This window comes from Paroedura picta, chromosome 5, assembly GCF_049243985.1.
Source record: "Paroedura picta isolate Pp20150507F chromosome 5, Ppicta_v3.0, whole genome shotgun sequence".
NCBI classification, from domain to species: domain Eukaryota; kingdom Metazoa; phylum Chordata; class Lepidosauria; order Squamata; family Gekkonidae; genus Paroedura; species Paroedura picta.
Genome location: NC_135373.1, coordinates 38,281,226 through 38,296,098, shown reverse-complemented (window position 1 = coordinate 38,296,098; position 14,873 = coordinate 38,281,226). Strand labels below are relative to the sequence as shown.

At 46.6% G+C, this 14,873-nt stretch overlaps 1 protein-coding gene across 24 annotated transcripts in view; it reads left to right on the top strand.

The window, feature by feature from the left end:
- The window catches only part of MACF1 (microtubule actin crosslinking factor 1), a 350,067-nt gene that overhangs the window by 319,528 nt on the left and 15,666 nt on the right, over positions 1–14,873 (top strand). For all 24 annotated transcript variants that reach the window (XM_077337346.1, XM_077337347.1, XM_077337345.1 and 21 more), the window contains 13 exons: positions 886–1,092; positions 1,668–1,787; positions 3,160–3,329; positions 3,702–3,861; positions 4,075–4,269; positions 5,314–5,442; positions 5,555–5,698; positions 6,602–6,790; positions 7,604–7,721; positions 8,196–8,359; positions 10,165–10,327; positions 11,079–11,233; positions 13,072–13,146. In XM_077337346.1, the coding sequence (XP_077193461.1) occupies positions 886–1,092; positions 1,668–1,787; positions 3,160–3,329; positions 3,702–3,861; positions 4,075–4,269; positions 5,314–5,442; positions 5,555–5,698; positions 6,602–6,790; positions 7,604–7,721; positions 8,196–8,359; positions 10,165–10,327; positions 11,079–11,233; positions 13,072–13,146 (1,989 nt within the window). The remainder of the gene's footprint in view (positions 1–885; positions 1,093–1,667; positions 1,788–3,159; positions 3,330–3,701; positions 3,862–4,074; positions 4,270–5,313; positions 5,443–5,554; positions 5,699–6,601; positions 6,791–7,603; positions 7,722–8,195; positions 8,360–10,164; positions 10,328–11,078; positions 11,234–13,071; positions 13,147–14,873) is intronic.

The window sequence follows — 14,873 nt, the reverse complement described above, 5'->3', positions numbered from 1 at the left end:
AAGTTTCAAGTCCAGGAGCATCCTAAAGGCCAGCAAGATTTCTAGTCAAAGCTCAAGTATCTGACAAAAGGGACTTTGAATCTGTCAAAGCTTACACCCTGGAAATCTTGTTGTCTTTAACTTGCTCCTGGACTTAAGTCTTGCCCAGCCACTTCAGTCTGCAGCAGCTTCCTACCACAGTCACAGTGTTTTTTGTCATTCCAACAATGTTGGGAAGTTGATTGCACTTTTCCCTTTTGTCATACATGGAACTTTTAGCTGGAAGAGATGTAGATTTGAATCCCCTAGTCTTCCAGGCCTCTAGCCATCTGCTGCGATGGTTCCCAATAGATGGCCTGTTTAGTACATTTTATGTCACTCTTCCTCCAAGGAGCTGAGGGCAGTGCGTGTGGTCCTCCCCTCCTCCATTTTATATCCACAACAACCCCATGAGATACTTTAGGCCACAAGGCAGTGATAGGCCCAAGGTTACCCAGTGAGCTTCTTGGCAAGCGGGAACTAGAAGAAGAAGAAGAAGAAGAGTTGGTTCTTATATGCCGTTTTTCTCTACCCAAAGGAGTCTCAAAGAGGCTTACATTCGCCTTCCCTTTTCTCTCCCCACAACCTGTGAGGTGGGTGAGGCTGAGAGAGCCCTGCTATTACTGCTCAGTCAGAACAGCTTTATCAGCACCATGGCGAGCCCAAGGTCACCCAGCTGGCTGCATGTGGGGGAGTGCAGAATCAAACCCGGCTCGCCATATTAGAAGTCCGCACTCTTAACCACTAAACCAAGCTGGCTCTCTACACTGGAGCTCTGCCTTTTCTTGGCAATATGCCATTCTAGACGAATGTACTTCTTTGCATTGTATGGCACCTGAGGGGACTGTCTCTACTGCCTTTCTCCAGGTCTTTGCCAATGAAGTGAATGCACACCGGGACCAGATTATTGGTTTGGATCAAACTGGGAACCAGTTGAAATTCATGAGTCAGAAGCAGGACGTAGTCTTGATCAAGAACCTCTTGGTCAGCGTCCAGTCGCGCTGGGAGAAGGTGGTCCAGCGTTCAGTGGAGAGAGGACGGGCGCTGGATGATGCTCGGAAGCGGGCAAAACAGGTTAGAAACCCGGTGCCGTTGCTTGCTTTTGTCCTGGTGGGTGTGGCTGGAGTACTGGCTGTGTGCCAGGAGCTGCACAGGCACAAGTGATGTTGTTCTCACTCTATAGAATGGGATTGGTGAGAAAAGCAGAGGGGATTGGTGATGCACAGAAGTTTTTGGGGGAGGACTTGGAAGGAGTGGAGGAGTGCTGAAGGTGAGGCAGGACGGAGGAGTATTTAAGGAAAGGATCAACCAGGCTTGGAAAGCAAAATGGCCATGGGGAGATCAGGAAGAGGCCAGAATCATAGTTGAGAAGGTTCAGAAGAGGAGCAAGAATGTAAAGGGGACAGTAAGTGAACACATCTCAACAGACCAAAGAACTTTAATCATGAGAGGTAAAGGCAGTGGAAAGATTTGGGGCAGCGGCTATCTGGGATAAGAGAGACATTTTGCCAGCTCAGGAGTTTTCTTTTGGGGAAAGGAGAGATGTCAAGAGGCAGGACTCAGAGACAGTTTTGGCACGGGATGCTCAGGGTGACTTTTAAAAAACTACTTCTAAGCCCATTTTTTCTACCTTGGGAATCAATTTGCAGTTCCACGAAGCTTGGAAGAAGCTGGTTGACTGGTTGGAAGATGCGGAGAATCATCTGGACTCTGAACTGGAAATCTCTAATGATCCCGACAAGATCAAGCTGCAGCTCTCTAAGCACAAGGTTAGAATTCAGCTTCTTGGGACAGGGAGGCAGCAGTTCATCCCAGACCATTTTCCAGGAGATACAGGACAAAAAGCCTAACCATATATCCATACCTTCAAAATACAGTCTAAAATACAGCTCATGGCAACACATGAATTTGAGAACAGAGTCTTGATACCACCCCATTCTTCTGTTCAGTAAACTGCATCTTTTAATGCTAGTGGTCCTGTATAGACAAGCAAATCTAACTTAGAAGCATCCTAAACACCAGAAATTCGCCAGGAGGTTCTGGACGCATTTCTCCCAAATACAACTTAATGAGTTATTTGAACTTACCCTTTATGAAAATGATTAGCACCAAATTAATTTTGTTCACACTTAACATTCCAACCAGTATTTATATCAGTTGAACCTCCGAACTGTCTATCAAATATACATGCCTTCTGCCTTGCCCGGGGACAGACGTTACTAGCTGATCCCTTGCCGGTGGCCAGCCAAGGAGTCAAGCAGAGAGATCCTTCCAGACCCTTTTGCCTGAGTGGGGCTTTCACACGCACTGAATAATGCACTTTCAATCCACTTTACAACTGGATTTTACTGCATGAAACAGTAAAGTCCACATGTAGACAATCACTTAAGTGCATTGAAAGCGCATTACAAAATTGGTATGTCTGGGATTGAGCCAGGAACCTTGTACTGCTCATCTTAAATACAAGGGGACACTCTTTCTGCACAAGCCTCTTAGCTGAACAAAATTTGAGTCCAGTGGGACCTTTTAAGACCAGCAAAGTCATATTCAAGGTGTGAACTTTCATGTCCATGCACACTTTCTTAGACAATGAAATAGAAATCATCAGTGTACATATAAAGGTAAAGGTATCCCTTGTGCAAGCACCGGGTCATGTCTGATCCTTGGGGTGATGCCCTCTAGCGTTTTCATGGCAGACTCAATATGGGGTGGTTTGCCAGTGCCTTCCCCAGTCATTACCGTTTACCCCCCAGCAAGCTGGGTACTCATTTTACCGACCTCGGAAGGATGGAAGACTGTCCAGAGAGACCAGAGAGTTAGATTCTAAATTACATTACATACTACTGTAATGAATAGGGAATGCTTCCATGAATAAAAGTGCCATTGTACTCAGATGTTGTTCTGCTCCTTCAGACCAACCCACCTGGACCACATTAGCTGTTGCTGCAATGAAGCAGCTGAGCTCTCCTTGAGAAGCATCTTTTCCCAAACTAAAATTTGAGGGGGTATGGGGAGATGTTTCTCTATGTCTGGTTTCATCACCAGCCTAATCTGTATTGTATATCTATATTGTATCATTTTTAAAATCTTTTTTCCTCCCTTGTCTTGTTTTTTTTTTTTTTTGGCTGGAAAACCGGTCAGGAGTTCCAAAAAACTCTAGGTAGCAAACAGCCTGTCTATGACACCACCATCCGGACAGGAAGAGCCCTGAAGGAGAAAGCTCAGTTCCCAGATGACACTCAAAGCCTGGATCATCTTCTTGGGGAAGTCCGAGACAAATGGGATACAGTGTGCGGAAAATCTGTGGAAAGGTGAGCGCCCACCAGGACATCATCCTGGGTAGGCTTTTGTAACAAATGTGGATGCTAGAGAGATGGAGGCCAGAAACACCAGGCCACCTTGCTTGTATGTCGGATATGTGTGGATTACTGGATTTCTTCGTGCATAAGGAGTATTTGGAGTGATGGTGGCATATTCAGTCGGGGCAATTGCTTACAAGTAAGCTACTCTGGTTTCTGCTCAGATCACGTTTGAGGCCTTGATACGTCAGAACCAGAGCCCCAGGGTCATACTCCCCACCTCCCACCCCATGTTCATTAAAATACAAACCAGGCTCAGAGCAACTCCATATTTTACAAGGAGACGAGCTACTCTTGGGATGTCTGAAACCCTCCTTTTTACAGGCAGCACAAACTGGAAGAGGCATTGCTTTTCTCCGGCCAATTCATGGACGCCCTGCAAGCTTTGGTGGATTGGCTGTACAAGGTGGAGCCGCAGTTGGCTGAAGACCAGCCTGTGCATGGGGACCTGGACCTGGTCATGAACTTAATGGATGCTCACAAGGTAACAGCTGGGATGAAGCGCCTGCAGTATGCTGGCTCCCTGTGTCTTGTTGCCTGGCATTGCGACATTCAGTGTGGCTTCCAGATCGGTGTGCTTGGGCTGCAGCCTACATTGCTCTGCCAAAGCCCTCAATTTGAGGCGGGGGTCAAAGAGCCCCTGCAGAGATATCCATTGATGCCACCTTCCCTGCTTCTCCTTCCCCACCCTTGGTAGGTTTTCCAAAAGGAGCTTGGCAAGCGAACAGGCACAGTGCAGGTACTGAAACGCTCCGGACGGGAATTGATCGAGAACAGCCGTGACGACACCACCTGGGTGAAGGTGCAGCTGCAAGAGCTGAGCAACCGCTGGGACACCGTCTGCAAGATGTCTGTCTTGAAGCAAACCCGGCTGGAGCAGGCCTTGAAGCAGGTGGGCGGAGGAAGGCGTCTGTGCTTGCAGGCCTCAGTTGCATCTCTCTGGTGTTTGCTAGCCCAGCAGAAGGGAAAACAGGAGGCTGGCTGCAGGGCCCTGGCTGCTGTTGCTGGGTGTCTTTTTGTGGCTGGCACGTGACAGCTTTGGTTTACATGGCTTGTTTGGATTTTAGCAAGGGCAGTTGAAGCCGTGAAAGCTGGCCCTACTTTAAGTAGTGGTTTACAGATGGCCAAGGGTGCAGACAGGTTTAACAAGGGATCAGGTAATTATAGGATATATTTTATTACTTACAGCCAAAAGCCATTACACTGTACACACACACAATGTATGCAGTTAAAGTCAGTATCTGCAAACAATAAAACAGTATAAACAAAGTTAAGGAAATGAATCAGATCCCAGTAAATACCAAGCACTAAAAAGATTTAAAATGTTAACTCTCTGATGCGGTAAGTTTGGCTCACATTTTCCTTGCAGCCAGTGCAAACTGACGCATTATAACTAAGCAGAGAATTAGTATCCAGTAGCAGAAAGACCAATTTATCTGTTGACTGGGGATCCGATAGATCCGTGGAGAATAGGTCTATCTGCCTACAAGCCACTGCAACTAAGGGGAAACTCCATAGTCAGAGGCAGTCAACCTTTGAATCCTAGTGCTGGGAGGCAACACCAGTGGAGAGCCTCAGCCTTTCTACCCTGTTGTTGGCCTCCCAGGAAAACTGGCTGGCCGCTGTGTCAGACAAGATGATGGACCACTGGTTTGGTCCTTCTAGGTCACTAACAAGCTTGTACCTAATTACCCCTTTTGCCTAGGAAACTCCACCTATAGCCGTGATGGCCAGAGAAACATGGCAACATGGCCAGAGAAACATGGGTGGTTGTGGGCCCCATGTCCTGCGTGAGCCTCCCCGGGGCTCCTGCCTGGGCACTGTCCAGAAAGATAGAATGCTGAGCGCTTGGTGGCCCATTGGCTTTAGCACCATGAGGCTTTTCTGAAGCCCTTGCTCCTGGGGGAGGATTCATCTTGTTGCCATTTATTCCCAGGCTGAGGAGTTCCGGACGGCTGTCCACATGCTGCTGGAGTGGTTGTCTGAAGCCGAGCAGACCCTCCGCTTCCGGGGGGCTTTGCCCGATGATGCCGAAGCTCTACAGGCACTCATCGATGTGCACAAGGTGGGCAGTTTTCCAGAAGGCAGTTGGGGGGCGGGGGAATATGTATTTGGTCCTGGTTTTAACTATTCAAGGGCTCTACCATGTGTTATATTTCTGTCTCTCTCTGGCTCAGGAGTTCATGAAGAAAGTGGAAGAGAAGAGGCTGGATGTGAACTCTGCTGTTGTGATGGGGGAGGTCATTCTAGCTGTGTGCCACCCGGACTGCGTCACCACCATCAAACACTGGATTACCATCATCCGTGCCCGGTTTGAGGAAGTGAGTTTCGAGAGGCTGACATTTATACAGTTATCAGTAGGATAAACACTAACTTGTTGCCTGTGAGTCTCCTTCCCTCCCTTGTTGATCCATCTGTGACGTTACAGAAGGTTCACAAACATTCTGACTGTTGAGAGGAAAGAGCCACAAAATACTGTAAATGCATGTGGTTTGTGAAAAGGGGACAGTAGTTGGTTACTTTCTTTTCAAGTCCTGTTTTCCAGTTCAGACTCTTTTAAAGAAATCATCAGCACCTAGCACAAAGCAGCTACTTATATTGAAAACTAGGGGCCAAGCCCATTGTATTCAGGAATACAACGGGCGCTAAAATGGAGGTGGGGGTGGAAGAACTCTGTGGCCTCTCCCTCCCCCCAGGAGCCGCAGGCAGCTGTTAGGGAATCCACCAGCAGGGGCAGCTCTCACCCAGCAGGGATCTGCAACCTCTGAGCCTCGGAGGGAAGTCGAAGGCGGAGGGGGTGGTCAGGGGTAGGGCATGGAAGGTGATTGGCTGGCCACTGGACAGACAGGCAAGCCAGTTGGAGGAGGAGGCACTCAGGGTAGGGACAGCTGCCCTGAGTGGATGTTAAGCGGTGAGTGGCACTTAAGACATGAGACACACTGCTCCTACAAGCCCTTTCCAAAAATATATTATGTGGAACAGATATGAGTTAACAGATTAAATTTTAAAAAAATCCTCTGTGAGCCAGATCTGGGAAGTGCAGGAATGGTCCAGATCCAGAGTATTTGGAGGGCTTAAAACAAGAGCCAAGCCCTGGGACACAAGCCTTGCCTCCTCTTCCCCCCCCCCCCCCATTTAGACCAGCTTGATTCAGCGTTCTGGCTCTTTACTGCGGAGTTCCGTCCATATTCATGGCTCTCCCTCCTTTCTGCTTTCCCTGCCAGGTTCTCACATGGGCCAAGCAGCATCAGCAACGCCTCGAGGCAGCCCTCTCTGAGCTGGTGGCCAATGCAGAACTTCTGGAGGAGCTCTTGGCGTGGATCCAGTGGGCCGAGACCACACTGATTCAGCGGGACCAGGACCCAACGCCACAGAACATAGAGCAAGTAAAAGCCCTCATCACAGAGCACCAGGTCAGTCTGCCTTGATGGTTTCCTCTCCTGCCTGACTTTTTAGTGGATTTTATCTTCATCTGGCTGTGGGTTCATGCACAGCACTTGCTCATTGCCGTGGGACTTGTCATGGACTGTGGCCTGCACGTGGGTCTTCCCTCCTTTTTGTGTGTGTCCATAATCTAATCTAGGGTGACAAAGAGAGGGATTTCACCCCAGGGACTTCCTTGTGGGCAGTCCTGTGTCCTTGTGGCTCAGACCACATCTGGCTGCCCCATTTGAGAGTATAACAACATAGCTGGCCTAAAGACATGGAAATAGGAACAAGGCCAAAGAGGTGAGACAACTGGGGCTTTCAGGTTTATAGTGTTATGGCTTTTACTGTTTTATTGTCTCATCAAAGTTTATATTTATGGAGAATTTTGTTGTATACCGCCCTGAGCCTATTACGGAAAGGGCAGCTTATAATAATAATTATTATTATTTATTGTTATTAACTATAATAATATTTCATTGTGGGACTTTGCAGATATATGAAGAAAACACCGCCAAATCTGGCAGTAATTCTGGGTCCAGGAACATGGCTTCCTGCAAATTTTGATTTTGCAATGAATGTCAAAAAGAACTTGAAAATATGTGAATACCTAATTTAAACTAGGTATCTGACAAGGCAGGGGCCAAAGAAGACTTGATCAGTCCAGGGTTGGAGTTCAAGTTCCTTGCAGAGCTCCTTGACCTGCCTCATAGGAGGAGCATAAAGCACCCAGTAACAAACTGTATTATCTTCTCTCTCCCTCCCCCCTAAGTCCTCATTTTAAAAATTGTATTTTGCAGTCCTTCATGGAAGAAATGACACGGAAGCAGCCAGATGTGGACCGGGTCACAAAAACGTACAAGAGGAAAGCCACTGAGCCAACGCATGGGCCTTTCACTGAGAAATCGCGGAGCAATCGTATGTTTGAACTTTAATTGGCTTGGGAGACTGGGCAGGGACCAGGATTTACTTGCTTGAGAGCCATGGACCTTAGCTTACTAAATGAGATCCCCTGGCCTGGTTTGCAATTGAAGTGAAAAGCAGGGTTGGTTGGGTTGAATACAATGATTATTTGGTATATCCCAGAACTCAACCTCATTTTCCAAAACAAGGCCCTGAGGTCTATTGTCCACTGCTCAGAAGAAGGCCTGCAGTGGGATGGTTTCAGGGTCCTAGAGCATCGCATTGCTCCAGATCTTAATGAACCCAGGAGTTCTCACACACACTATCAGAAAGAGCAGATTGTCAGCTGGGGAGACATCAGCATTCAGCATCTGTGTTCTCCCCTACAATCTGATCTGCTGCCTCAACCGGAAAGTTTTCATTTACTTTCTGCCTTTTCTTCTCTGCTTGACTTACTCAATTCCCTCCTCCCTTTCTTTGTGTTTCCAGGGAAGTCCTTGAGCCAGACTGCCCCTCCCCCCATGCCCATCCTTTCCCAATCAGAAGCAAAGAACCCACGGATCAACCAGCTCTCAGCCAGGTGGCAGCAGGTGTGGCTACTGGCGCTGGAGCGTCAACGCAAGCTGAATGACGCCCTGGACCGACTGGAAGAGGTACTTGTCCCCCCGCCCTGTTCCTCACTTCCTTGCAAATACCCTTTCTGTGGAAGTAGGGCTTGTGTCCAGAAGAAGGTGGCAGGTGTCCTAGCCTGCCTTGTCGCCTCTTGTAAGGATAGGTACAGAATGTGTTGGATACTACTGCCCATTATACGGTGCATCCAAGCTTAAATATGGAAAATGTAGTTTTCCACCAGGACTCATGAAGGAAATAATACCCTAACGAATTCATTGCAAAGAAACGGTACTGTTGATTTCCCAGTGTTATAGATAAGCCAAAAACGAAATCAAAAGGCCAAAATAATGAGTCTCTCATCCATATATCTAATAAGTATATATTAGATATATTAATCATTCAACTTCTTGGCAATCAGAACGGGCTCCCAGGTATATTTCTCCTGTTTTCTGATTCTTCCTCAATGTTTGCCACTCCAAAATATATGTTCCATTTAGCAGTTATAAATCAAATAAGGTGTATCTCTTGGCTGTAAGCTCTCTTGTCCTGAGGCAATTTTACTCCTACGTGGAAATAATACCCTGTAGTCAAAGACTTGGTGTGGAGGGATCACTTGGGCATGAAATTGGGGTCACCGTGGCTGGGCAGGTAGTTGTGAGTTCCTGCATTGTGCAGGGGTTGGATTAGATTACCCTGCAGGTTCCTTCCATGATTCTATTACTTTCAGTTTACCTAAGAAACCAGAGTGTATGCAAAGCTTCTGGTTTGGATACATTGTAGGGATGGGAACAAATTGGTTTATGAGCCAAAGTTTGTCACGAATTTGGCCTGATTCATGCAGTTTTGGGTGAGATGCCTGCCCTGAACATTTCTTAGACCTTGTGTTCAGTTTGGTTCAGGGGTTTGAGCCATTTAAGCCTAGGACCTTAGTAGGGCAGTCTGCCCATCAACTGTTAGGTCTAAATAGCTGTGAGCCATTTAAACTGTCCATTTTGCTCCCTCCCCCCCCCCCCACACACACACCGCTTCAAAGTGAGGAGGAAGCAAAACAAACAGCTGAAACGAGTACAAGCTTGGAAGCAGAAGGGAGAAAAATTGATCGCTGAAATGGCTGCCAGCCATTTTAACCTAATGGCTGAAGGGTGGGCCCACCAAGCTGTAGGTTTAAATGGCTGGCAGCCATTTCAGCAATCTGTTTCTCCTCTCTCCTGCTTCGAAGCAGAAAGATGTGAAACAGATCAACCCAAACCAGCTGTTTTGGGAACACTCTGAATGGGAATTTTCTGATTCATGCCCATCCCTGGTACACAGATCCTGTGAGTTAATTTTTCTGATAGAGCAATATCCAGCTGTACCTTTACATTGTTCTGTGTTGATTTCCCATATAAAAATATGAGCACAAGGGAAGCAAGTGATAGAAAAAGAAGCTCTTTACAGTGAAGTGTTTTCATTTCATCAGCAAATATCCCCACTAACAAGCCCCTGGTTCCCCAATCAGTGTATTGATATGCTGCTCTCAGGATAGATTTGCCTCCAGACTAAAGTGAACATATAGCGTCTTGCATGTGGGAAGTGATTTTATAGTCAACAGGGCTAAAGCATCATCCACTGTCCACTCTTGCATCTCCTCCCTCTTCCAGAAAGAGCATTCCACACCAGCCCTGCAGAGTAGGCTTGCTCATGGCCTCTTGCCTTGCATGAGACATCACCTTTTCCATTCCTCTGTCTCCTCTAGTATTTTGTCCAAAACTGCTGCTGCTTCCTTGTCTCCAACCAGGGCAACTCTTGTTACCATGTTTTTCCTCCAGAGGAGACTTCACACAAATCATCCTTTCTGTCTTTCCAGTTGAAAGAGTTTGCAAACTTTGACTTCGATGTCTGGCGGAAGAAGTACATGCGCTGGATGAACCACAAAAAGTCTCGTGTCATGGACTTTTTCAGACGGATTGACAAAGACCAGGATGGGAAAATCACCCGGCAGGAATTCATTGATGGGATTCTAGCATCCAGTAAGCATGTGTCTGGTTTGGGTCCAATTGTCCTGTTTTTGCCAGTTGCTTTCTGAACTCAAGCAGTATGTTTGAAATCAGTAAGATTTCCTACTCACAAATACAAGCAAAGCAGAGTGTACTCGACTGCATGTACCACCTGGCTAGACCCAGCCTATTCCCAACATCTGCTGGGATTTTAGGAGGCCCCTCCCAGCAAAGAGGAAGGGCAGCTCCCTTTGGCCGCTCCTGGCCCCACCAAGTTCTTGGGTGGCAGGCCCGTCCTTGGCTTCAGGTTGCAAATGGGGGGCTCCCCAAGGGAACTTCTCCCGCCTGACTCCTTTGTATGCAGAAATGACTGTGCTCAGATGCGGGACCAGACGGGACCAGATGCCCTCGCCTCGGAAGTAAATGTGAAAGGCATGACTTGAAAGCAATCCTCACTACTGCCGTTCGGAGACACATATGCGGAAAGCGAGGCACAAATTTGACATCAACGTACAGAGACCAATATGAAGGAAACCCAGAGAAAAAGGACAATTGTGGAAACTGTCCCAATCTCTTCCTTCTGAGGCCATGCAGGTCTCTAGCTACTTAAGGCTCCGGGGGAGGAGCGTATCCCACTGGACCCTGCTTGTGGGAGATTCTCGAGGCATCTTTCCAGTCACCTTTGGGAGACGGATTTTACCTGCTATTTCAGGACCAGTCTGCCACATGGCAAGTCAAAGAGATTAAGCGTTAACACACACGTTGTTCTCTCTCTCCTTCTCAGAATTTCCTACCACCAAGTTAGAAATGACTGCCGTAGCTGACATCTTTGACCGTGATGGCGACGGCTACATCGACTACTATGAGTTTGTAGCCGCTCTGCACCCCAACAAAGATGCTTACCGGCCGACGACAGACGCAGACAAAATTGAGGATGAGGTGAGGCACTGATGTAGCTCTGGGAACGCAGGAAGATCTGGCGAAGGAGGGAGGCTGCAGCCCCTCTGGGTTCTGTAGTAATGCACGGCTCCCATTTTAGATAGCCCCAGTAGTTGTAGGTCATAAATTCCTCTGGGTTGTTCCCTCATGAAAAAGCTGAGGTCTCATGACTTCATGACGGGTCTGATGAACAGTTGTTTGTGCTCTTTTATCAGTTGGGGGAGCGAGTAGTTTGGGTACAAAACCACGTGTATGAAGGTACTCTGTCCCGTCCCGTCCCCCATCCATCATGGTACTAAATAAACTCAAGAGGACAAAAATAAGGCCTTAAAGAGAACTTAACTAAATACTGGATTCCAGTCCCTCTAATCATGCTATTTAATTCTAGTTCCCATATGTTTTAATTGGTTGGATGGTTGATTGTTCTTGATCTAATAATAACATATAACTTTGGTATTAATTTCCCTTCTGTTTTATCTATATTATCAGTTAGCAAGTATTTAGTGGTCTATTTGCTCTTGAATTTCTTTTTAGTGCAGAAAGTTGGGAGTTTCCAATAATAATGGAATTTTGGCTAAACTATTACAGAGATCAGTAAAATTATAAAAGGGGGATTAGAACCCTCAGTTCAGTTAGTTTTCCTGAATTTATTTTTGAATGGAAATGCTCAATGAAAGCATAAAACATTGATAAACCTCCTTATTACAGCAGCCAGGATGATAATTGCCACAAATTGGAAAAATGTTCGAAATGTCTCCTTAGATAAATGGCAAAACAAAATTAGACAACTTATGATTTTGGAAAAGTTATCCAATAATATTAAGGTATTTCAAGAGAGGGGAAAAGAATGACCATTTCAATAAAGTTTGGATCAATCTGGTAAATTGCTTAAAAGAATTTTTCAGAATGTAATATAAGTAAATGTAGCTGGAGACATGAGATATTGTGCAATGGATTTGAATGGTAACAAATTATATCTTTATAGGATTGGAATGAATGAAGCTTCAGTCCGTATTTTTTCAATATTTCTTATATTCTTTTTGCTGTATAGTCAAATTTAAATTTTAAAAAATGGGTGGGGAGAGAATATAATGGGTGGGAGCTTTTTCAGTGAAAATGCTGCTTGCAGGTCTGTTTATTTATTTAATTATTCTCAGATCTGTATGTCACCCTTCACCGAGGGCTCAGGGCAGCTTGCGACAGTCTTCAGTAGACTAAAACAATTCCAACATTTAAAACTAATCAGTTACATTAAGAATACTCCAAGAATTCATTGCCTTCTCTCTGTTCAGAGAGGAAGAAGAATAAAGTGCTTTGGTAGGACATCCAGTGCATACTTGATTGTCTCCAGTTATGTCCAGGCATTCTTCGTTTATGTAGGGAGGCCAGCTTGCTGATGGTATATGTTTAGGACTCAGTTGTAGGCACAGGGAAATAGCTCTGTTTTACAGCCTCGTGGAACTATTCTAAGCACCGTGGGGCCTTGATCTCACTCAGAAGAAAGAGCCCTGGCTCTGGCTGAGACTGGTTTTATTTTGCTGTTGAAAGTGAAGCAGAATGCTTGCTGCACTTGATCCAGTTCCCTAACCTGTGTCTGCAGCTGATCCCACCCCCTCCCACTTCGCTCAACCGATATTCTTTATTGTAAGTGGCATTAAATTGTATGTCCGTCGCTGGTGAGGTGATGCCATTCCGGGAGCACAGCAGATCCTGCAACTCCGTATCTCTGTTTTGCCAGATTCCTTTACGGCTGAAGTTCTGGGTTCCAGTGCAGTCGGGCAAGATTAACCTTCTTTCCCACTCCTTTCCTCCGTCCTTCCTCTTTCTGATCCAAACAGGTCACAAGGCAGGTGGCTCAGTGCAAGTGTGCTAAGAGGTTCCAAGTGGAGCAGATCGGAGAGAACAAGTACAGGGTAAGGCAAAGATTTCAGTTCCTTCCAAAGCGGAGGTGGGCAGATGATGGCCTTAGATGGCCATCTCTGACTGGCAAAAGCTTTCCCCCTGTTGGTTGTGCTGCTTAATGTAACAGTTGGAATCACTGGCTGGCCGGACTGCAGCATCTGGCTACCAGGATATTGTTTCTGAAAAGGGGCTAAATGTCTCAAGGCACCCCCAAATAGCAGAGTTGTGTCCCCAGAAGGGGTGACCTTTAGGGTGAAGGATCTGCCCACCATTCCCCAGGTGTTAGGTGGCTTCTGACAGCCTGATCATGCATGATGTGGCCATCGTTCATCTCCTGCACAGCAAACCGTGCAGGCCTCCACATAGGTCCATGCAAAGCCCTTTTTTGTTTTGTCATCTCTTAAGAGAGGAGGAGGTAGAAATGGCTCCTGAGCCCCCAAGGCTACAACCTGGTTGGCACATAATGAACAGGGTGGATTATGTTCCTTTCCCAAATTAAGAAATGTTCCCTGCTGCCAGGCTGGATGAAAGGTCTGCATTGTCCACTATCCTGGTTCTAAGAGTGACCTTCCTACTCTGTGCGGGAAATGCAGGAGAAGGGAACAAATTAATCTGTTTTGGCAGTTTCTCTGCTGCCTTTCTGTCTTCCGAAGTTCCCAAAAGGGGCCAAGATACAAATCCCAGAAAATATTCCTACATAAATCAGTTTGAAACACCATAGGGTATAGATCAGCCCTTTCCAACCTTTTTAGCGTGGAGAAAGCCCTGAAATATTTTTCAGGCTTCAAGGAATCCCGGAAGTGGTGACATACCCCTTCAGAGAAGTGGGTGCGGAAGTAAAATGTGGGAGCCAGCCAATCAGTTGATCTTTTGATCATTGACTGTTTTGTGGAGAAAGATACTAGGCCTCTAGAACATCAGGGGAAGTGGGCTCCAGGGATGGTTGATGGTGCCAGTGGCCATCTGAACTTCTTTGAAAGGCTGGAATCCGAGCTGGAAAAAAAGCCCTCTTAAGCCAACTTCTGCCACATGACTTCCCAGAGCATTGCTGCTAAGATCCACAGTGGTCTGTCACCATGTGGACAGGAAGACACTGTTAATAAACTCTCTAAGCTACTGGCCAGGGGCTTCTGTGCTGTGGCAGTGGATTCTCTTGAGTCCATTGCGTGTTGTGTAAAACAGTATTGTTTCTTTTACCTGTTTAATGCTACAGCCCCACAGCTTGCTTCTGAAACTTCCAGGAAACTGGCTTTTGTGTTCCTTCTGTCTTTCAACCTGCTGTTCTGGAAACAAACCCTTTCAGTCCTGCCGTGACTGCAAAGCCACCTGGGTTTCTTCCAGATCACTGGGGAAATCTGGGTTTGGTCAAGAGACCAGGCATATGCTCGGGTTGGCAGCATTTGGTGGGGGGGGAGCCAGTGAAATAGCTGTCTGTGCAGTCAGAGAGGTAATCCCTCGGGATCTCCCCAGGTAGCCAAACCATTATGTCAAGACCAACAGTTGACTGTGGCACGAGAAGGAAGTCTTTACCAGCCCGTAACCCTCTCCTGGAGTTGGCTAGGGTCTTCCTTAGATGTTCTAGGTTGTGTTCTCTGCTTTTTTGTGTTGTTTTCTTTAGGGACAGACTTAGTCAATTCAACAGCAAGAAATACACAGAACATGGGTGCTTGGGGGTGACAAGACACAGGTCATCGGTATTACGTTGTTAACCCTGTACAATGTTTTCTCTCCCCTTCTC